A 23,860-nucleotide genomic window follows, 5' to 3' on the forward strand; every position below is an offset into this window, starting at 1 on the left:
AAATCGGCCGGGCTCGGTGGCTCAGCCTGTAATTCCAGCACTTTGGGAGGCCAAGGTGAGTGGATTGCCTGAGTCCGTGGGTTCTCAAGACCTTCCCGGGCAACTTGGCAAGACCTCATCTCTACAATAAATCAAAAATTAGCTAGGCGTGGCAGCACGTGCCTGTAGGTCTGGCTACTTGGAAGTCTGAGGCGGAAGGAATGCTGGAGCCCAGCAGGTCGAGGCTGCGGTGGCTGGGAGCGTGCCACTGCACTCCAGTCTGGGCGACAGAGTGAGACTCCAACTCAAAAAAAAAAAAAAAAATCAATCCACAAAGTCCAATATTGAATGTATAAGAGTTTCTCCAATAGAGAACAAAGCAAATGGAAGAGACAAGGCTATAAATAAATAATAGAAAATTTCCCCAAATTGAAAAACACTGGTCTCCAGCTTGTAAATGGCCACTATAGAAGTCAGTACATTGAATTTTTTAAACACAAAATACAACCCTCTTAACCTAAAGGCTCATCATTGTGCATTGCACATTTTCATATATCAGGCATAAAAAGAAGACCCTAAATGCTTCTAGAACAAAACAAGATCACTTTTATTTTATTTTTTTAATTTTTTCGAGTTGGAGTCTCACTCTGTCACCCAGGCTAGAGTGCAGTGGCACGCTCACCGCCACTGCGGCCTCAACCTGCAAGGCTCAGGCAATCCTTCCACCTTAGCCTTCCAAGTAGCTAGAACTGCAGGCGAGTGCCACCACATCCAGCTAATTTTTTGATTTATTGTAGAGATGAGGTCTTGCCATGTTGCCCAGGCTGGTCTTGAACCCCTAGACTCAGGCAGTCCTCTCACCTTGGCCTTCCAAAGTGCTGGGATTACAGGTATGAACCACCGCACCCTACAAGGTCACATGGGAAGGAACAGAACTTTAGAATGATACAGAAATTTTCAGCAACACAAGAAACTAGAAGATAAGGGAGCACTGGGTCTCAGAAATTCTGAGTGAAAATTATCAACCATATTTTCAGATATGCAGGGTTTATCAATGGAATGTGTTTGCCTGCAAGTAGTTAAAAAAAACCCAGGAAACACTGGCTTAAATAGATACAGAATCATTTTTCCCCCAGAACAAGAAATCCAGAGGCAGACTATCTGGGACTGGTGCAGTGACTCTGCAGCCATCAAGGCCCACAGGCTCTTTCTTGCTATTTTGCTCTCTCACATCAGGCTACAGCCTCATGGCAGCAAGTTTTCTGAGGCACCTCAAACATTATGCCTTTGTTATATACAGGAAAAAGGAAAGAAAGCAAAGCTTGCCCAGAAAGTTTCCAGTGGGCTTCTACTTAAATTTCATTAGAACTGGGAAGCCTGACTTAAAGACAGTTTGGGAAAACAAGTGTATAGCCTCTCTTGCCTTTATATAGTGCATGGAGAAAGGGGCTTGGAAATGGCTGTTGGATTGGACAATCAGCAGTGTTTCCAATGCAAGGTTTTTAAGAATGATAGCCCTTTTGTGCACTCCATTCTCAGGAAGTTACTTCACCATGTACATTAACAAAAAGGAGTAAAAATCTCAAGAAAAAAAATAGGAGCAAGGAAGAAGCGTATTCAGCACTGAAAAGCACTCAAAGGGTATCCCAGACAGCCCTTCCACAACTAGCCCAATGAGCATCCTGGCCATCTTAGAGCAGGAGGATGGATGTGGGGGGCAGTGGGGGACAGGGGGAGGGGCCAGTGGACCGCCCTTCCCCACCAAAAATGCGATTTCCAGATAAGAGTAGACTCAGTAGAGTTTCAGCATTTGGAATAAAAAATCTGATGTAAAAAATGAAGGGTAGCAACATAATGGGAAACACAAAAAATCTGCCCAAGAAAGGAGACGTTGTCACAGTCAATTTCTTGGCTCTACAGTGAGCAACATTTCCCTAATCACAATAATGCAAAACTGCAATCAATTTAACCAAAAATTGGGATGAAAGTTAGTGGGAAGATAGTTTAAGTGTAGTAAAAATCTTCATCTACTGCAACAGAAAGTCAGTAGGTAATGTTTAAAATAGAAGCTTAACTATATAATTTAGAAATGTGGAACTAAATAGCTAATAACTTGACTTACCCTACTCAGAATTACCTTGTTTATTTATTTTGTTATCGTAGGCTAGTATAGAGGTATATAATTTAATCTTTGACTTCTTCTGACTTTTAAGAGTTATTCTAACTTTCCATTACAATAATTAGGAGAAGAGAGGTAATACTCCTCATACAATCCTAATATGGCTCTCTGTGAAAAAATGAAGGTAATAATAATTGAGATGAGAAATGTGTGCTGAAAATTATAACTTGCTGGCCCAGTACTAGACTAAGAATACAGTGGAACAAGTCACCATGATCTTTCAAAGTGCTTAGAGTCTAGCTAGTAGCTGATACAGAATTGTAAGGGATAATAATAGCTACTGTTATTTAGACCCTACGATATGCCAAAATATCTTTAATTGGTAATATTATTCTAATTTATAAGATGAGAAAAATTGACATCAGGAAGTTAAGTAATACAGTTTGCATTGAGATTTAGAAGTTTGAGTGTAAAGAAGGTGTTCTTTCTATCATACTGAACCATGTCCCAAAATTAAATGAAAAGGCTGTCAAAGAGTGACAGTGGTAGAGACATAGTAAAAATATTCTCAATAGTAAGTAGGTTTTAATGACTATCACTTGAAAGTGTTTTAAAAATGAGTTAAAATTGTATAATTTACAAAATTGATTACCATGCTTCAGTCATGGTTATAGCTAGCCTTAGAGAAGTGTGGTAATTGCTCTTTTTATTCAATTTTGTTGTGATTATAAAAGTAAAAATATGCTCATGTTAGAGAATTTGAAAAATATAGAATGATGCAAAAAAGAAAATGTATCATACTATCCAGAGATAATCTGTTAACACTTTGATATATTTTCTTCTAGTCTTTTCAAAACTTATTTATTGCATAAAATTTGGCACAGCGTAATATCCTGCTGTTTTAAAATTTAAATTAAATTATGGTGATGTTTCTGTTCTTTTGGTTTTATTACCAGGAACCAGAGGAATTGGTAGAAAAGACAAATGAATTCATTCACTAACACTGCTATAATCAACTTTTCTAGAATCACAGTTACCATTTGTTCAGTTTTTAATTGACTTCTGGTGAATTTTCCCTCAATGCAAACAAGTCCATTCACTAATAACATCTGTTGCCCGCCCGCTTTCATCTAAAGCTTGTCTCTGTTCCCTCCTCCCTCAGATAGTTCATCATCCTCTATATACTAAGAATTATTTAGCACTTAGGATCCCGCAGTGGACCTGGGGGTAGGAACCTTCCCTCAGAGGGCGCACATTGTAGTGGAGAGAAGCCTGCAGCTGTGTTGTAAGTGCTGAGAAGACGATAAAGGGGATATTGTGACAGTAGTAACAGGTCCAACACAGCGAGAGCAGTTGAAGCCATCTCTGAGGAGGGAGAATTAGGAAGAACAGTGTGAAGAACTGAGGAGAGCAGGTGCAGAGTTCCCAGAGCAGGAAGGAACCTGGGCCTTCTAGAATGATGGCACTGGGGCAGATCGAGCTTGGGGAGGTTGGTGTGAAGAGAGGCTGGAGATACAGAGACAAGTCTGGTCACTTAATGCCTTGTTTTGAAAATGCCACTCTTGTCTCGGTGTACATTTCTGAGCAGCTAATTTTGATAACATTCCTGTGTGTTGCACTGTTCAAAGACTTGGTTTACGCACCACAAGTGTTCCCCTGAGGATTTTTCATGGCAGGGTTGGCATCTGGTTTGAACTACTTGGAAAAATTTTCCACCTAAAATTGTTGCAGTTGTACTTGGACTTGAGGAGCCTCAGTGGCTCTGTGAGCAAATTAGCGTGAAGCTGAAAGCACCTTCTTTGTGTTTCTCTTGCTATCCCATCTCTCCCTCCCCACCTCCTTCCCTTTCCCTTTTCTTTCATCCTTCCCACTCCCTTTCCTGCCCCCTTTCTCCTCCTGCTTCCTTTCTCCTTGAGGATTTTAGGATGTGACCAGGTCTGAGGACACTGTGCTGGCTCTCCATAGCCCAGCACAGTCCTTCGTGACCCCTGAGCAAGTTACCTTGTGTCTCAGCCTTGCTTCCACATTGGCCAATGACCAGACTTCTGTTTTAAGGGAAGGAGTGCCTGTGCCCATGTTACTCTGTGAGTGGAGAGGCCTGACCCTTCCGCTGGGCAGCTGTAATTGTTGGGTACCTGAATGTTCTCAAGAGTGTGTCAATTAGACTCCCAGCGGACGTGGCAAGCTTTGCCTTCATCCTCTCTCTCTCCACTGCTGCCTCGCAGTGTACTGGCTTGGGCTGTCATCACTTCTGTGACCCCTGTCTCCAGTCTTCCTTTCCCTGTGTGCCCACCCCTCCCCCTCCCTACAGGTTTTGGTAGGTTATCTACCAGGTGCCAGATAATAAGCTGACTACTAGGCACAGCTGTGAATAAGGGCTGTGTCCTTGTGGAGGTTATGGTTGTGCCTGGGAAGGAAAGAGTAGTCAATTGGCAACCTTTCCTTTTGATTAGTACTAATTACGATAAAAACATATCTTTAAAAATATAAACCCGGTGGCTTTTCTTTCTTGTTTAAAAATCTGTTAATTGTTTCGGCTCACCCTCAGGATTAAATCTAAACTCAGCCTCACTCAGATTCTTTTATGATGTGTCCAGCTTAGCTCGCCAGTCCCATTCTCAGTGTCTGTACTCTCCAGATCTTTTACTGGATTGAGTTAGAATGTTAAAAAAGCCTCACATCAGAACTGTGGTATGCTGTACTGTCCCCCCATAGAATTACTTTTACCTCGCTTTGAAAGGTACATTTACATTTTATTTTACTAGATTATTGCTTATTTTGTAGCCATAAAAAGTACTTCTAAGAAGGCAGAATACTATTTAAATTTTCACATTATAAATATTCTTAGGAAACACCAATTTTATCCATTATGCAGATGCTCTTTAATCCTTCTTTTGTTTATTAACTGTTCTTCTAATGCTTCTTTACTACAGTTAATTACTGTAATTGAGATGGACTTAACATATAATTACTGTGTTTATCTGTGATCCAGTAATGCTGCTTATTTGATTAAAACTGCATTTACAGTGTGCTTCAGTTTGATTGTTTGAAGTCAGAGGAAATTTTTGAACAATTGAGATCACCAATTAGAGATGTTGTATCTAATAGTAAAATCACTGCTGCTTATTATAATTTTGTATTGTGTCCAGATATGATAAAATTTTAAATTGTTGCTCTTTATAATTATTTAAATGTATCCTCTTAGATTTAATATCTCCAGATCTGAAGAAACTTCAACTCTTATTTTTAAAGTATAATACAACATTTTAATGCTCCCCTAAGATGGAAATTATAATTTAAATCCATGAATAAGCAGCTGCTAGAAAGAAGGGATTTATTAGTATTGTGTCTAATACAAACATAATTACATCAAAATTCAGCATATCTAAAATTTGGGCTTATTTCTGAATAACTTTTGGCAATAAGACTGTGCACATAAGGGGTTTAGCAGATTCCCCATACGTAAGCTCTGTGCTTAACACTAATTGAAGCGTATGTTTAGAAGATGCTCAGTCACACCACCAGAGTTGCATGGTTTGCTGTAGAGCCGCAGTCTGTGGTAACAGTAGGCCTTTCTCATGTTTATATTCATTCAAGTAAGAAACATGTATTGAGTCTTTACCATTTGCCAGATGCTAAGTTAAGCATTGGTAATACTGAGCTCTTGTAAACTGATTCCTGCTTTATGTGTTTACTTGTTTGGTTCCTTAAATTCTGTCTACTCTGTTTTCCCACATCTGCCATTGTTTATTGCATTCTGTTCTAACCGTTGCAGCAGATTGACCTAGTTGAAAGAACAGTGAATTAAGAATCAGAAGATTGGATCTGTCCATGTCTGCCACTCATCCCTCTGTAATTTTGGCAAAATTATATATTTCAATATCTCTGAACCTGGCTATTCATCTGAAAATGGGTGGATTAGATCCACTGATCTTAAGTACTCATTTAGCTCCAAAATGTTAATAACTAAATTTCATTCTCTTCTGCTGCTCTTAGGCCAATGACACTAAAATATGAGGGTCTACAAATCTTGATTGATCTATACATAAATCTTTATGAAAACCTTAAAAGCAAAATCTTAAAAGCAAAATCTTACTGCTCTCTCATTTTGACCCTGGGAATGTGCTTACTGATATTTACAAATATCAGTGTAGGACAGGCACAGTGGCTCACGCCTGAAATCCCAGTACTTTGGGAGATCAAGGCAGTAGGAGCCAATGGAGTTCAAGACTAGCCCAGGCAACATAGCACGACTTTGTCTCTGCAAAAAAATTTAAAAATAACTGGGCGTAGTGTCACACACCTGTTAACCCCAACCTTCCTGGGAGGCTGGGACAGAAGAATCGTCTGAGCCCAGGAGGTCCAGGCTGCAGTGAACTGTGAGTGTGCCACTGCACTCCAGCCTGGGTGACAGAGGGAGACTCTGACTCAAAAAAATAAATACATAAAAATGAAAACACTCATATAATAATAAATCCTTATGTTTTTGACTCTTTTAGACTTTCACCAGTTAAATTAGTCAGGCCAAGACAGCAATTCACAGAAGGCTTTGAGGCTAATGATCTGCTGTTATCAGCATAAATTAGTTCCTTAACTAGGGAGTGGTAGTACTTATTTTCAGTGTAACAAGACTTCACTGCTTTTGGTTTAGTATCTTTTATTTGGTGTGTTGTTAGTCTGATAAAAACAGAATATGTACCTACAGTGGGAAGGGGACCCTAGGGGGTTGCCCAGTATTTTTTTTTTAATGTAAAATTTAGGTTATTTGATAATAAGTATGATTAAAGTTCACCAGTAAAAACAAACATACACGAACACTAAAGACAGTTTTGCAATTGAAAGGTAATGAAGCAGCACTAGCCCAGCCAAATACTCAAGAAGCCATAGCTGGGTACAGACTCGTGGAAAGGAGTAGAAAAGGCTGTATGGAAGCTTCTCCACACTCACATGACAGTGTAGCATGTAGTAAGGTTGACGCTTACAGTCACAGGGGAAACAGATTATACAGTAAATGACACTGGGAAATTGCTTAAGACATGTCTTTTTTTTTTTTTTTTTTTTGGTAGAGGAAAATCTGAATCCCTACTTGATTTTTGTTCTTAGAATTATAATTTTATTGAATTATAAATTCTCATTGTTTTCAATGCTCTGAAATTGAGAAGAAGACCCTTCCAAACATGCCACAAAACCAGAAGTCATAAAGCGGTTAGGTATGATATTTTGCAAATTTAAAAAATTATATATGAAAAATTCTTTTTTTTTTTTTTTTTTTTTTTTTTTGAGTTGGAGTCTCACTCTGCCGCCCAGACTGGAGTGCAGTGGCACGCTCCTGGCCACCGCAGCCTCAAGCTGCTAGGCTCTGGCAATCCTTCTGCCTCAGCCCTCCAAGTAGCCAGAACTACAGGTGCACACTACCACACCCGGCTAGTTTTTGATTTATTGTAGAGACGTCTCGCCAAGTTGCCCCGGTGGGTCTTGAGCCCACGAGCTCAGGCAATCCACTCGGCTCAACTTCCCAAAGTGCTGGGATTACAGGCTGAGCTACCGAGCCTGGCTGAAAAAATTCTTAAATATCAAATAAATGACACAGTTGCAGCTAAGACAGAGGTTTAGTACCCTACTATAACAAATGGCTCTTATAAGTCAATACGAAAGATAATGGCAAATGACATGAATAGATACTTTAAAGAAAAAATAATTCAAATTGCCAGTAAATTTATGTACAGATAAATGCTCAGTTTCATTCATAATTTTTTCAATGTAAATTAAAAGATCACTTAGTGCATGTAGGTAAAGTCGTGAGAAAGCAGACATTATCTTATACTCTGGATGAAATATACATTGTAAGAATCTTTTTTTTGAAAGTACTTTATCTATATCTCTTAAAATGTAAAATATAGAGGGACATGGTGGCTCATGCCTGTAATCCCAGCACTTTGGGATACTGAGCCGAGAGAATTGCCTTAGTCCAGGAGTTCAAGACCAGCCTGGTCAACATGGCAAGACCTTGTCTCTACAATAAATAAAAAAAATTAGTCAGGTGTAGTGGCACACACCTGTAGTCTCAGCTACTTGGGAGGCTGAGGTGGGAGGATCACCTGAGCCCAGAAGTTCGAGACTGCAGTAGCCGTTATCATGCTCCTGCACACCAGAGTGAGATACCAACTCAAAAATGACAACAACAACAAAAAGTAAAATATATACTGTACTTTTGGACTAAGCAATTTTTTCCCCAGGAACTTATCCTGCTCACATACTTGTACAAATACACAAAAATAAGCTTTTCGGAGATGTTTATTGTAGTATTGTTTGCAAGGAGAAAAAAATCTGGAAACGACTTTAATTATCTATCAATTTATTGATTTTTATTTATTTGACTGTGTGCCAAGTATATTATGGTTGATCCATTCAATGAGATTGATTCTTTGTAGCTTAATACAATTGAGGTAAATTAATAAATTGTTGAGCGTCAAAACTAGTTGCAAATTTACAAAAAATAAGTAATGAGTACCAGAAATGCAGATTCAAGTAAAATAATAGAAGTTCTAAACTGGAGTTATTGCTAGCGTTTAATAGGATCCCATCTACCATTTAAAATGTTCTAACGTTGGAAGGTATGGATGTGGCAGACACTGTTGTTTGCCTGCCCAGTGGCTATGGACCCTTTCTTCTTGTTAACCAAACCATAATTGTGTTTAAAGGCAAGTTGCCCAGCCCCAGGGATCACGTCATGATGAGTCTAAACTGATCATTGTTACCCTTGGACAGATTATTTCACTTTGCCTCCCTCCCATGTGACACAGTTCTAGTCAGTGAGACCTAAGGAATAAGAAACGTCTGCTGGAGGACATTTGAGAAAAAAGTTCTCCTGATGAAAATAGATGCTAAGGGTTACTCTGTCCCTGCTTTGGGCACTTTGTGTAATCTCAAAGTGCTGGGATTACAGACTGAGCCACCAAGCCCAGCCACAGTTTCTTAATGTTAAATGTCCAGGCAGTCGTTCCCATTTGCCTAGTGAGTAAACCAAGGAAGGAGAAAACAAAAATGTGGTTCAGACTTTTTAACTTCTCCTTTAGCTGTTCTACTTTAAGTTTTAAAGATGTTAAAGATGAAATAGAGATGAAGGATCATCACTGTAATTTCCTAGAAAAAATCTGAAATTAACATGTTGGCAGTGGAAGTTGTTTGTTGTAGAATTCTTATTTTCTGTGTCTCAGACAAGTGTCCTTTCAAAATTTTCCTGATTAACATGTGATCTCGTTTACTGATCTGTGGGATTGATTTTTCCTTGTGAGTTAGTTCGTAAAGACTGGGGGAGATCCTGGCATTCAGCACAGCTTTTTAGCAGCTGAATCTTAAAGCTTTTGCCATCTTTTGTTGTAGATCTTTTGTCCTTCCCTCCTCCACCAGCCACTACTGTTAGAAACTATTAGATTGAAAAGATAGCCTCTTGTTCTTCTTGGGTTATTATGGAGTGTTAGAATGAAAGGTTTTCACCTTTAGGTCTGTTTTTTCATAATGCCATTTTTATTTAACCAGTTTTTATTTTTATTATAATTATTATAAAAGTAATACAATGCACATAAATAAAGCCACATTCAAACAGTACGGAATGATATAAAATTAGAAGTACTTCTGCCAAAGTAGCCCACTATCACAGACTGCTGATTCTCCTCCCAAAGTCAACCTTGGAGACGTAGCCGTGAGAGTCCGGGGTGTCCACAGACTCTGTATGGGACTGAAGGTGGTCTCTCCCGCATGCCCTTGAGTTGATTCTTGCTCTTTCCTAATAGAAACTGGCCAACATAGCCCATCTCACCAGTGTCAGAATTCAAAGAGCAACATTGTGGCAGTGTAGAAACCCTGTTGTTGGGGTTCAGGGTTGTTGAAGATAGATATTAACTGACCACCTGCTTGTGGTAGTTCATTCCTTCCCTTCTTCCCCTTCAAGTCCAGGGACTCTGCTTTCCTCGAGGGTTTAAAAGCAAGATGTATGGAAATGCGAAGCTGGTCCTTGATGTCCAGGCGTCACAACCCTAGGCTGCTCCTCTCTGTTTTCTTGAAGCTCACTGGAACTGATGACAGTTAGGTCCTGGTCTTTGAGTCCTCCCCAGGATATCTTATCAGAAAGAAGAACTGTTTCCCTGAAAACCATTACTTTACAGGTCAGCATAATTGGACAGGTGAAGGCTGTAGCTATCTAAAAAAAAAAAATCAGTAAACTGACAACATATGTGATCTAAAGAGGAATTATTAAAATAGATGTACCAAGTATTTAAAATAAGCACTGTCAGTATACTTAAAGATATAAGGGAACATACCAGTAATATCAAATAAGGTCTAAACATTATAAAAACAGAACCAAATGGAAACATTAGATATGAAAAATATAATTAAAATGAAGACTACAAAGAATATGAATAAAATGATCTGAGTGAATTAATCAATTGAAAAATTAGATTGAACACACTTCCGGGAAAAGAAATAAATAGTAAATATAGCAGAAGAACTAGGAAATATAGAGTGCCAGCATCTTAAAAGGAGTTCTAGGAAAGAAAAAGAAAAGTTTAAAAAGGTGAGTTAATTGAAAAAAAACAGAGATAAATTTCCCTGAATAGAAAGTTGTGAAAGTCTTCAAATTGATGAAAGAGCTTATAACGTACCAAATAGAACAAATAAGGGAAGACACACACTTGGGCTTGTTAAAATAGAGTTAAGATTACCAGAAACATAGAGAAAATTCTGGAAGATTTCCAAGAGAAGAACAGATGACCTGTAAGGGAACAAGAAGATAGATGCCAGGTGGCTCAGCAGCAATGCAGAATGGGAGAAAACACTAACATTAAAAAGTATCTTGGGAAAACAACTTTGAACCAAGATATTCAAATCCTCCTAGCTTTCAGATGTGAGGCCGAGGGAAAATATTCCCAGGCATTTGCCTTGGGAAGTTTGCCCTACAAAGGCCCACAGTAGAAGCTCATTTGAAAGCAAGACTCAATGAAAAATAAACCTAGGAAATATTACAAGTATGTGATAAATGATTATCAAAATGTATTGTTGCCTGAAGAAAAATACTAGGACCAAAACTCTAGGTAACTATGATGGGTAGGGGGAAATGGGACCCCATATAAATTCAGGTATTGTGTTTAGACTATAGAGAGGAAAGTATCCTGTGTTAACACTTTTTTATTCTAGAATGTCTTCAGTGAGCCTCAAGGGCTAGTGGGTCTTTGTTTTCTTTCTAGTTTCCTTTTCTCTTCCTGTGCCATATGTCACTGTCACTGTTTCTTATATCCCATGCTATTCTTTCTTGGATTCCCTTTTAGTTTTGTGGGACTACCTCTTCGATGAATTTTTTTCATATGCAGTCATGAATATGAGCTTTTTTATTTCTGCTGATCCAAGGACTGCTAGTTTAACTGGAAATGGAATTTTAGTTCCATATTGTTTTATATGCCTCAGAATTGTTGTTATTCCATTGTATTCTAGCATTCATTGTTACTGATAAATGGTTGTAGAAATGGAAAGGGTATAATACCTTTCCTCATGACTCTCACATGGTTCATGACTGATACTCCTGTAACAAAAGACACGTTGGCAAGAGAAAAGCATTTTTTAAAATATTATTATTATTATTATTAGTTTGAGTAAGCATCTCATTCTGTTGCCTAGGCTGGTGTGCAGTGGCACAGCTCACCGCAGCCTTGAACTCTTGGGCTCAAGGGATCCTCCTGTCTCAGCTTGCTAAGTAGCTGGGACTACAGGTGTGTACTGCCAGGCCCTGCTAATGTTGTTTGTTTGTTTGTTTGTGTGTTTTGAGACAAGGTCTTGCCATGCTGCCTGCCTTGAACTCTCCTACTGCGACTGCCCAAAGTGCTGCAATTACAGGCATGAGCCCAGCCAACAAAACTATTTAAAATTTTACATAACATGGGAGTCTTCAGAAATGAAGACCCAAAGACACAGGGAAAATGATTTATTTGTATGCTTAGGTTTAATGAAAAATGAATAGCTGGTTCGAAATATGATTGGACAAAAAGAGCATGATCTAATATTGGTAGACCGAGGTGGGGAAACTCAGCAAGACCTGCCTGTTCAGATTCTTCCTGGCTTCTGTGAAGTATGTCTTCTGCCTGGGTATGGGACAGGGGCCTTCTGAAGCAAGGGTCTTCTGACCCACTCTTGGACAAGTGTAGGTCGGAGAATTTCTTCATGGCCAGCTCTAGACAGAGAGATGTAGGATAATTAGAATAATCTAGTTTTTAGATTATCTAGACTGGTTTTGGGAAAAAGAGGCTCTAATTTTTATGACCTACCTGGGAAGAGAAATTCTGGCTTTATGACTTGCTTCAGAGGAGAATGAAAAGGTAGGAGGGCAGAAGAAGGTCAGAAATACCTTGGTTTTGAGTCCTTCCAGTGTCCTTTGGTTCAGAGAGGACTCAGCATGCCCAAGTGCCATGCTTTGGGGTATTGTTTTCTGAGCCTCAACAGTGTCTGATGGTTATTTGATTCATATTTCTCTGTAGGTAATAATCTGCTTTTTCTTTCTTTGGAAGCTTTTAGAATTTTTCTTTTTCCTCGAGTTTTGAAGTTTCATTAAGATGGAGAACTATATCTGTATCTATATGCTGTCTTTTCATGGATATAGATAAATATCCTTTGCTGTGCCCTCAATGTATCACCATCTTTCTAAGTCCCGCATGCTTAGCTTCCAGTAGGTTCTTTCAGAAAGGACACCCACTTGATTTTTCAGGTCAGGAAATGTTCTTTAATTATTTTTCCTTCTACAATCTCTCTGCTCTCTGGTGTTCTTTCCAGATAGAATTTTGACCTTGATGGATTTGTCTTCTGTGTCCCTAACTTTTCCCTCATAATTTATTTATTTCTTTTTGCTGTATTTTCTGATCAATTCATCAGTTTCATCTTGAGACCTCTGGCTTTGTTTTTAACTATGTCCTTTTTGTTTTCATTCTGCCTTTTGAATTTTTTTTGGTCATGGCTTTACTTTCTGTTATCTTTTCATATCCTCTGCTCCTCTTTATGGCAACTTATTCTTGTTTTACTGTATACTTGTCTTTTTAGTCTTTCCAAGGATAGTGAGAGTGTTTCTCCAAGTTACCTTCTCTTCTGTCATTATCTTTTCCCAGGGTTCTGTTTGTTCATCTAGGTCCCTCTCTTTTACAGTTCTGGTTTTTTTTCTGTCTTTCTCCTACATCTTGTGATTCTTGTCTCAACATTAAAATTTATGGATAAAGGACTGTATCAATAAGAGTAGTTGACAGTGGTTTCCTTTTCATTGAATAGGTCTCTTTTTCCACCAGACTTCTTCCATAAATGAGACACTGACCAAGGGTTGTATATAACTTAAGTGCATAGTACATATGTCGCCTAGACTGGCACGTAGCATGCACAGTCGTAGAGTAGGCACACAAGTGGGGACATGATTAATGGAGCAAAGCTCCCACGTTTCCCCCGGGGTGTGTTGTGAAAACGCGAGTTTCTCATTCTTACTCAGACTCCTGGTCCCTGGTGGAAGTCCTCTATGGGGGTCTTCTTCACAGTCTGCTTCTGCTGCTTGTATTTTGGGACTTACTGGGAAGTTTTCATCTTCCATCTCTGGTGAATTAGTCTCTCCTCTTCTGGACGGATTTCTCTTGTTCCTGTGAACCCAAGATGCTCCGAAATTTCTTACTGCTGCTGACATTCTGTCTTCTTATCTAGTGCTATACTGTTTTTCCCCTTTTGCTCTAACTTCTGCCAATTCAGTGTGATAGAAAAGAGAGATGATGCAGTTTGTATTTAGTTTGCTCTCTGAAAACAAACAAAGCAACCTGTAGATTTCATAAGCAGCTTTTATTAACAAAAATTCAAGAGTCTAAAATGTGTACTAGTGCTAGACTGTAATTCTTTTATATATATGAAATGTTTTCTATATATAATTTATGTGATTTTTTTACATTTTAATTTTCATAAGAATGTAAAAGATTTCCGTTTAAAATGAAAAATAGGTTGTCTTCTGGTTTATAAATCTATAGATCAGATTTATAGCATTACAGAAATGGAAATTTAATAGTTTCTTAGGGAAATCTAGATTATTTTTGGAGATAGATATGGAAAACTATGTTTTGCTTTTTTCCCCATTTCTAATTATTTAGCTTATTTTTTAAATTGAAATGTCTTTTGAATTGCTACTATACATGGAGTGGAAGTAGGAATTAAGCTTAAGTGCAGTTTGTAAAACTTGGGCAAAAAACATGAATCCAGATACACTCAGTAGAAGCTTGAGCCAGGCTCGGTGGCTCAGCCTGTAATCCCGCGCCTTTGGGAGGCTGAGGTGAGTGGATTGCCTGAACCTGTGGGTTCAAGACCCACCTGGGTAACTTGGCGAGACCTCATCTCTACAATAAATCAAAATGAGCTGGGCGTGGTAGCGCGCGCCTATAGTTCTAGCTACTTGGAAGGCTGAGGCGGAAGGATCGCCGGAGCCCAGCAGGTCGAGGCTGCGGTGGCCTGGAGCAGCCACTGCACTCCAGTCTGGGTGACAGAGTGAGACTCCAACTCGAAAAAAAAAAAGTAGAAGCTTGAGTTAGCCCCTAGTCTTGAGAAACTCCTTAGATATCCGTTTTTATTTTATAGAAAGAAAAATCTAAACTAATCTTTAAAGTTAATGCCTAGTTTTAGTTTTGTAGCTATCATGCCAGCAAAATGACTTAATAACTTTTTTTTTTAGTGCCATTAAAACTGCCTTTTAAAACCCGAGTTCCTTTTTCATCTAAATAACAGCATCCAAGTATTAATATAAAAACTTGTTCAGGAGAAATTTGGAATGATGTGTGAGAATTTATCATTTATTACTAAAAGTTCTTGGTACTTATACCCAGATACATATTTTCTACATTTTAGTTTAGTTTTCTTTTTTTTTCTTCTTATGATTATAAAAGCGTTATATACTGGAAAATTATATGTGATACAGTAGAAACTAAAAATACCCTAAGACCACTTTGCTCCCAAGATAATGGTATTTATAGTTTGATGTCTGTTCTTTTATATTTTTTCTGTTCACATCAAACATGCATTTTATATATAAACATTTTCCTTCGTCTTTAATATATTATAAAAATTGTATTTGAAGGGGACTACAAACTTCAGGATTTATAGAAATTTTGTACCTTGAGAGAATTTTGCCTCTAGGTATTCTTAGAGAATAATATTTGATGCCTCAAAAAAATGTGGTGAAACATTTTTACTCCTATTTTTCTCAAGTGTCTGCTCCAAACTTGGTCTCTGTTATAGTCCCTCCAGAAATTTTTTGTACTTATGACATAACAGTCACCTTTCATGCGCTGACAGTATTTACTTGGTGGGGATAGTGTTTCTTTATTGATGTTTCCCTGCTCTCTGCTTTCTCCTTACTCCATTACAATTATAACAGCATCCTAACTGATTTCTGTGTCTCAAGGATCTCTTGCTTTGTCTGTGTTTAATATGACTAAAAGCTTTCATCCTGGCACTGGCCTGAGTCTTATCACAGCAGCAGAAGTGTCAGCCTTCAAGAGACTTAGTAAATTATCAAGATCAACTGTGAATTTTTAGATGAGAAAACCAGCACCCCAAAATTTGTCTTGTATGACACACATGGTTGTTTGGGAAATCTAGACTAAGACAAGTGTTCTGCTTTGCTTCCCTTTCATTTACAGTACTCATTGGCATTGAGTTCCTAGGCTGGCCTCCAGAAACCTATCGAGCTCACAGATCTGTGCTGATAATAAACAGGTAGCTCCCAGCAGACGTTTGTGAATTGAGAATGACTTATGTCTTATAAACAGGGATAACATTACAGAAATATTCTAAGGGCGTTGCCGTTAATCCTTTTAAAAAAACATTCTCAAAAAATTAAGCATTTTTTCCACATCCTACAGAATTTAATTACTGTTTGTAAAGATTAAAGGTTTATTGATTTGAAGTCACTTGAGCCTGTGAAGACACTATGAACATAGTATCAGCATAAACTTCATTTGGCTGCAATTTGCCATTATTTACTTTGAAGACAGTGTTTTGGTTTTATGCTTAGTATGTTATGAGTTTCTGTGGCACCCTAACTAGCTGGTACAAAATCTATAATAGAGCATAAAGGACAAAAAATAATAATAATTAGAATAAAATGAAAACCTTTGTACTTTGAAGATCACCATCAGGAAAATGGAAAGATAACCCACAAAATGGGAGAAATTTTTTTGCAAATTATATAACTGATAAAGGATTTGTATTCAGAGTATGTAAAAAACTCTTACAACTCAGTAATAAGAGACAAATAACCCAATTTAACAGTGGGCAAATAGTTTTTAAGGAAGATATACAAATGGCAGATAGGCACAGGAAAAGATTCTCAGCATTATTTGTCACTAGGAAATGCAAATCAAAACCTTGCTAAGATACCATTTCACAGCCACCAAAATAACTATAATAGAAGAGCTGGATAATAGTGTTGACGAGGATGTGGAGAAGTTGGCACCTGTGTGAACTGGTGGTGGGCATGTCAAATAGTGCAGCCACCCCAGGAGTATGTGGATGGGGTGGGGAGTGACTGCCTAATGGGTACAGGGCTTTTTGGAATAATTCTAAAGTTAGATTAGATGAAATTTTTATCAGATAAAGTTGAGTGTTGCAAACCTGCCCACTGCTCCTGTCTGACAGGCGATCCTTGTCATTTCTCTATTCTGCTACTGAGTTGGTTTAGGTAGAATGTGGCAGCATATGAAATGAAGCCTGTGAAATGTCTGGTACTCATCCGCCGCCTTAGTCTCCCCACCAAGCCCAGTGTCCCTTTGATCTCTTCTGTTTTACGACAAACCTTCCCTAGCTTTATTGAATTCAATTTTTTTCCCTCAACTAATTTCCATTCCACCCCAAATTTTCATTCCTTATCTAGGTGTTTCAGGGTATGTGGTTTGTTGCATTGGTTCATCTGAGTCATATTCTTTTATATATTTGTATTTTTAAGATATAGAACAGAGGTTAGCAAGCTTCCTCTATAAAATAACCAGATGTAAATATTTTCAGTTTTATAGACCATACATGTGCCGTTACAGCTAGTGAACCTTGCTATTGTAGGGTGAAAACGGCCATAGGCTACACATTATTGAAGAGACATGGCCTGATTTGACCCTGGGCAGGCCAGATCAAGCCAAGTTTGCCAAGCCATGTTATAAAATTCTTAATTCAGAGGCTCACTATCAAGACAAAACAGAATAAAGATACTTAGGTGCAATAAGTTTAGGCAGTTATGCCCCTAACTTCCACTACCTATGAGAGTGATTCCATTTCTTCACTGTTGTATATTTCTTCCAAGGTTATCTGAGGCACAGAGGTCAAAACCTCACCACATCACTTTTGAAAGTTTACCAAGCTCTATTTAGAAGATATAGTCATCACTGGGTATCCATGGGGGGTTGGTTCCAGGACCCCCTTCTAATATCAAAATCTTCAGACGTAAATCTCTGACATAAAGTCGCATACTATGTGCATGTAAACTATGCACATCCTCCCCTAGACTAAATTGTCTCTAGATTACTTATAATTCTTGAAAAAAACGTGAATGCTGTATAAATGGTTGTTACACTTTATTGCTTAAGGATTAATGACAAAAAAGTCTACATAATGGGTACAGATGCAACCATGTTTTTTTTAATACTTGTAATTTGTGATCAGTTGGATCCTTGGACACAGAACCCAGGCATAGGGGGGCTTGGTCGTACCAGCCTTTGCATAGCCACTAAAGACCTTGTCATGAGGGTTTAGGTTATTATCAAGAGTATATTGAAAGCCGAGTGCAGTGGCACAAGCCTCTAATCCCAGCTCTTTGGGAGGCCAAGGAAAAAGGATTATCTGAGCCCAGGGGTTCTAGATCAGCCTGTGCAACTTGGGGAGACCTCGTCTCTACAATAAAATTTTAAAAATTAGCCAGGCAAGGCGGCGTGTGCCTGTAGTTCCAGCTTCTTGCAAGGCTGAGGCAGAAGGATCGCCTGAGCCCAGCAGGTTGAGGCTGTGGTGGCTGTGAGCGTGCTGCTGCACTCCAGCCTAGACGACAGAGTGAGACTCTGACTCAAAAAAAAAAAAGAGTAGGTTGATATATCTGTGTGTGTAAATATAAAAATAAATATGACTGGGCACGGTGGCTCACGCCTGTAATCCCAGCACTTTGGGAGGCTGAGGTGAGAGGATTGCCTTAGCCCACAGGTTCAAGACCAGCCTGGGCAACTTGGTGAGACCTTAGCTCTACAATAAATTAAAAAATTAGCCAGGCGTGATGGCGCATGCCTATAGTTCCAGCTACTTAGAAGACTGAGGCAGAGGGCTCACCTGAGCCCAGCAGGTCGAGGCTGCAGTGACTATGAGTGTATCACTGCACTCCAGCCTGGACGACAAAGTGAGACTCCAACTCAAAAAAATTAAAAATAAAAATAAATAAATAAATAGACGTGTATCTGTATGTGTATGCATACAAATAATATATTGTGTGTGTGTATAAAATTTTCTGAAATTTTTACCGTGGAATGCATTTGGCTAGTCTTGAAAATGTCTCAAATTTATTGACTAGGGATAGTCAAAAATTTGAACATGAATTATGAACATGAATTTAAGGTAAACCAAGAAAAAATAAATACTGGATTATTTGATCCTACTAAAATGGATACCAAAGAATCAGGATCAGTGTGGCTTGCATTTTCTACCATAGTATTCTAGGTTAATTTAAATATTTTCCTTCAATCTGATATTTGTTTAGCTTTTTGAGCATATGATAATTGTTCACGGGTAAAAGAAATACACTGTTAGACAATGATATTGTTTCAGATCATGCCAATTACCTTGTGAAGTATTTGAGTTTATGATATGTACTTTATATATGCAAAATTATATTTCAACTAATATTTCCAAATAAGACTGGTAAGAAAAGTTTGCATTTGCCATATATGTGTTTTACAAATTACTGAATAATATGGAATGACTATCTCTTTGTTTAAGCATTTCTTAGAAAAATAAAGCATTATTAGCTTTGGGGGATTTAATCCATGCAGGAAAACAAAATGGCCTATGATACCCCAGAATTTTTATTTATTTTTTTGGAAGTTAGTATATGTCATGAACAGGTATTTTAAGTAACTCTGACCATTGACATTGGTTTATTATATGCCAGGCACTATTCTAGGCACCGGGAACAAAATAGTGAACAAAATAACCTCTATCCTTGTGGACCTTACATTCTAAAAGAAGACGAAGGCAGTCAACGCTTGTTTATTGTTTAATAAAAAAGTTATGTGCTGTTTTAGATGTCAAGTACTGTGGACACACAGAACAGAATATGGATGGATCAGTCTTTTAAAGAGTTATTACTTATCTATCTCATGTGAATTTTCGTCTTATTTTTTTTCTTCAATTTATAGTTCCAATGACAGGATTTACACAGAGAGCAACTATTGATCCAGAACTGAATGAAATACATGTCTTATCTGGACTCAGCAAAGACAAAGAAAAGAGGGAAGAGAATGTCAGAAATTCATTCTGGATTTATGACATTGTGAGGAATAGTTGGTAAGGAACTCTTGTCTGTGCTGCAATCCCAACGTAGTGTTGATTTTGGTTGTGGGTCTGTTCAAAAGAAGAGAGAAACGGGAGGCTTATGTTGATCTGTGGCATTGTATAGTATATTTAAAGGTCAATATTGAAAAAACAATCAATGTCAGTGCCTATGTATACAATGATATTCAGTGAATGAATTTGACCTCTGTGTTTTTCCATTAGTAGATGTTCCTGGTCTGGGAGTCACAGGAATTATATTTTATTCTTGGTTCTTTTCCTAAGTAGGTGTGTGAACTTGAGAACAATGCTTTTTTGTCCCCAGATGTTAGTTTTTATAAAGTGACGAGGTTTAACTGGAGCAAGAAGAGGGAAGTATTAACATTTCCAAACCATGACCCTTTTGTCGTTAGAGCATCTAACAGAGCGAGTGCCACACATTTTGTTTGGGAAAACATGACTCTAGTTCTAACCTTCTGTGGCTTCTTGAATGTTCTGCATACAGAAGCACATTGGAGAAATTCTCCATTCAGCAACAGAAAGGAGTGCTCTGCAACTGAGAAATGTGTTATTTTCCCAGTAGGACCTTTATTTACAGTCAGGTGACAACAGCCTGCTCTGCATTGTATTTTTGTGCATAGCTAGACAAGATAGCATATATTTCAGCCTTTAGTCTGACTTTCATGTATGTCGTTTGTGTTTTGTAACACGAGGCAGGTTGTTTTAAGTGATGTATTTACTGGACATCAAAAGAACTTCAGAATTCAGTTTTAACAAATTTAGATTGTTTTATCAGTGACTAGAACTTTAAGTTTTGATGTGAACAAGTTTCTGACTTTGTTCATAATTAGACTTCCAGTTAATGTGCTGCTACAGTTGTATTAACATCATGCTTGCTGCTAACTTTCTAGGCCAGAATGCCCTAAAAGCAGTGTCTTGCAGGTCTTGCGTCTATAAGAATGATCAAGCCGCAAAGGACAATCCAAGTAAAAGTCTTCAGGAGGAAGAACCGTGTCCAAGATTTGCCCATCAGCTTGTATATGATGAGCTGCACAAGGTACCCTGTTACTATTAGCCTGTAAACCTTCCAAAGTGGGCTTGAACAAAAGATTCTATTACATAGTAGACTTTCAATGGAATATGTAGCAAAACTCACTATTACTTCTCCCTAAAATTTCTTAAGAGAATAATTATTTTTGCATAGTCTGTAATTCTTGACATTTTTCTTTTTTTGAAAATAGCAGTGTCTGCTTCTTAGCTGCATAGATTAGACCTATAGCATGGCCTATTATTTCTCCAATAAGAATGTCCAAGTAAAAGAGGTACAGTTTTCAGCATTTAGGCACTTTGTTCCATGATATGAGAAGGAATGGGTATGTAACTTTCTGCTTTTAGACTTCCCCATTGTGTAAGAAGTCTTTTTATCTTTTTTTTTTTGTTAAATATATGAGTGACATCTCTTTTCCACTAACCTTGTGAAAGTTGTTCTGCATTCTGAAGTTTTAATGTTGCTAAGTGTTCAGTGTTTTTTATTTTAACTGTTTCTCCTTACAGCTAACATGTACTTTAGTGATTAAACTTAGATTATATAGCAAATTACTGACAGACTGTGATTCTTTCTGTTAGGCCATGGATGATTACTTAAATTCTATGCTGTGTAGTTTGTGACTTCTAGGTAAAAAACACATGGGAATGAATAAAAGCCCTTAGAGTCTTTCCATCTGTAGACTAGAGATAATAACTCCATTGTCTAACACCAACAAATAGAAATGTTTTCAAATTTTTAGGAATTGCTTTAGTACAAAATAACGTTACAACTCTGATTAATGTAATAGTCATTATCATAATCCTTTTCATTTCTTTTTTTTGTGTTGAATTATGGAATAACGTTTTTGTGTTAGTTCACATATGTGCCATTTAATATTTTACATTTCAGTTAAATAAGCAAAATTGAGTTGTTAAAATGTGTTAGTTTCTAGTTGACTGTTGGCTTGGCTGTTGACTTTTAGTGGTTCAACAAGTTATCAGAGTTTTTTTTTTAAGATAATCATTTGTTTCTATGATCCAACACTTGATTTGATAATCCCCATTATATGTTGTCCTCGGTAAACTCTATCTTGGATTAGCTTATTCCTACCATATCTTTTGTTTCATGCCTTCCACTGTCACTGTAATTGTGTTAGTACAACTCATTTTAGTATAAAGTGTAACTTAAGAAAGTAGCCATAGTGCTTTAAAGTAAAATGGAAACTTGAGAAAAATCAAGAGAGGCCTTTGATAAAACTGCAGTGTAACTTTAATTTTTTTTTAATTTGAATAAGGATAAGGAAATCACCTGTTATGTACTGCTACCAATGTTTCTTGAATATGCATGCATTTTTTAAAAATCTGGTTTATCTTGCTTATTATAGGTTCATTATTTATTTGGTGGGAATCCAGGAAAATCTTGCTCCCCAAAGATGAGATTAGATGACTTCTGGTCCCTGAAGTTGTGTAGACCTTCAAAAGATTACCTACTGCGACATTGCAAGTACCTCATAAGAAAACACAGGTATCAAAGTAATTCACTGAAAATGTTTAATCAATATCATCAGCTGTTGTTGGCATTAATGAGCTTTGGAGCTATGACTTTCTCTTTGTAAGTTTAATATTCAGACAGTATAAATACTGTGAAGATGATGGATTTTGTAAATGTCCTGTCATTCTAGGTTTGCTTTTCTCTTTCAAAGGAAGCTACACAATGAAGATAGATATTGATGCTGAAGATTTCTAAATACAAGACAGGTGGAATTTTGCAACAGTTATAATAATGGAAATAGTTTTTTTGTGAAGAAGGGGACACGCCTACCTTGAAGTGACTCTAGGCCTAACCACTACAAATTAGATTAGCTCCAGGTTACTGATACATGCCTGAGCTGTTGATGATTCTCTTAACAGTGGATGTGATGATATAGCTGACTATACAGTAGCTTTATAATTTGATGTTTCCCAATACAATTTCAAAGTATGATTGTAGTTCTACATCGTTACCTTTGTGACTTAATTGCAAAATCATGTAGCCAAACATTTTCATATAAATCTCTTGAGTCATGTTTGTTTTTTAGCTTAGCAGGTGATAAACTGCTAAAAACCTAGAAAAGTGTTTCTCTCCTTTTGATTACTGATATTGTTATATGGTAATAAAAGTTTGTTTTGGAAGGCTAGCCCTGAATGATGGTTAGCCCGTAGTGGCAGTAGCTGCTATTTATTGAGTCGTTATCTCTCAGTAGACCCTGTGTTTTCTCACAGTAAGCCAATGGGAGTAGGTACTATCATTTCCACTATTTTATAAAAGAAGAAAACAGGCATTTTAATTTTTTTATTAATAAATTGAATTTGACAGGAAAACTTGCACCACAACAGTTTAAACCTCATGATTAAAGATTGCAGCACTCCCAAGAGTGGTCACAGAATATGTACAGAACGTGAAGAAAGCATTACTCCTCAGAGCTGGTCACCATCAAGTTAAAAGCACCTGCCATGCAACATATATGCTGATTAATTTCCTTCAGGTCATGACCAGCATGACAGAGGCTTTTTTTTTTTTTTTTTGACAGAGGCATTTTTTAATGGATGCAGTAACTCATCTGAGGTCACCCAATCATAAGTGGCAGAGCCAGGTTTTGATCCTGGGTATTCTGAGTTTAGAGCTCCCCACGTAAGCATCATATATATATTTATACATACATATACACAGAGACACATACATGCATGCATTTGTGCTTATTATCTAGATTTTTAGGAGATACAGAATGTGAATCCATAAAAGTTACGTCTATGAATTGTGTGTGTGCATCTGTCACATGATGTCCAGCTGTTGCTCCTCCATCTGCTTGTAGAAGTTGTGCTTCAGAGATAGATTAATGATAGAAGATAGTTTGGGGCATTCCTGGATTCATACTTAGTGTATTTCTTATAGGATCTGCAGGGGAAAGGGTCTGAATCTTCACATTGTCTGAGTGGCAAGGGATAAACTGTTTTATTAAGATTTAAGCTTAGGCATCTTCAGCTAATGTTTACATTGCTAAAATTTTATTATTTAGTGTTTTACTTAATGTTAAACTTTGTTTTTAAAAGGATAAGGCAAATTTAGGAAGATTATAGTGTTCTTTTTCTACTTCGGCTGAAACAACTGGTAGTTGAAATGTT

General features: G+C 37.6%; 1 protein-coding gene across 5 annotated transcripts in view; it reads left to right on the forward strand.

The window, feature by feature from the left end:
• MKLN1 (muskelin 1) overlaps window positions 1-23,860 on the forward strand; it is a 151,563-nt gene that overhangs the window by 109,092 nt on the left and 18,611 nt on the right. For 4 of the 5 annotated variants that reach the window (XM_008048005.1, XM_021707540.1, XM_021707538.1 and 1 more), the window contains 3 exons: window positions 19,540-19,687; window positions 20,615-20,729; window positions 22,084-22,223. In XM_008048005.1, coding sequence (XP_008046196.1) covers window positions 19,540-19,687; window positions 20,615-20,729; window positions 22,084-22,223 — 403 coding nt within the window. Of the gene's footprint in view, window positions 1-19,539; window positions 19,688-20,614; window positions 20,730-22,083; window positions 22,224-23,268; window positions 23,343-23,860 lie in introns of those variants that run through there. The other variant, XM_021707539.1, reaches the window with a different exon arrangement.

Source organism: Carlito syrichta, unplaced genomic scaffold (assembly GCF_000164805.1).
Source record: "Carlito syrichta isolate Samal-C Ts95f unplaced genomic scaffold, Tarsius_syrichta-2.0.1 Scaffold120455, whole genome shotgun sequence".
In the NCBI taxonomy this organism is placed as follows: Eukaryota; Metazoa; Chordata; class Mammalia; order Primates; family Tarsiidae; genus Carlito; species Carlito syrichta.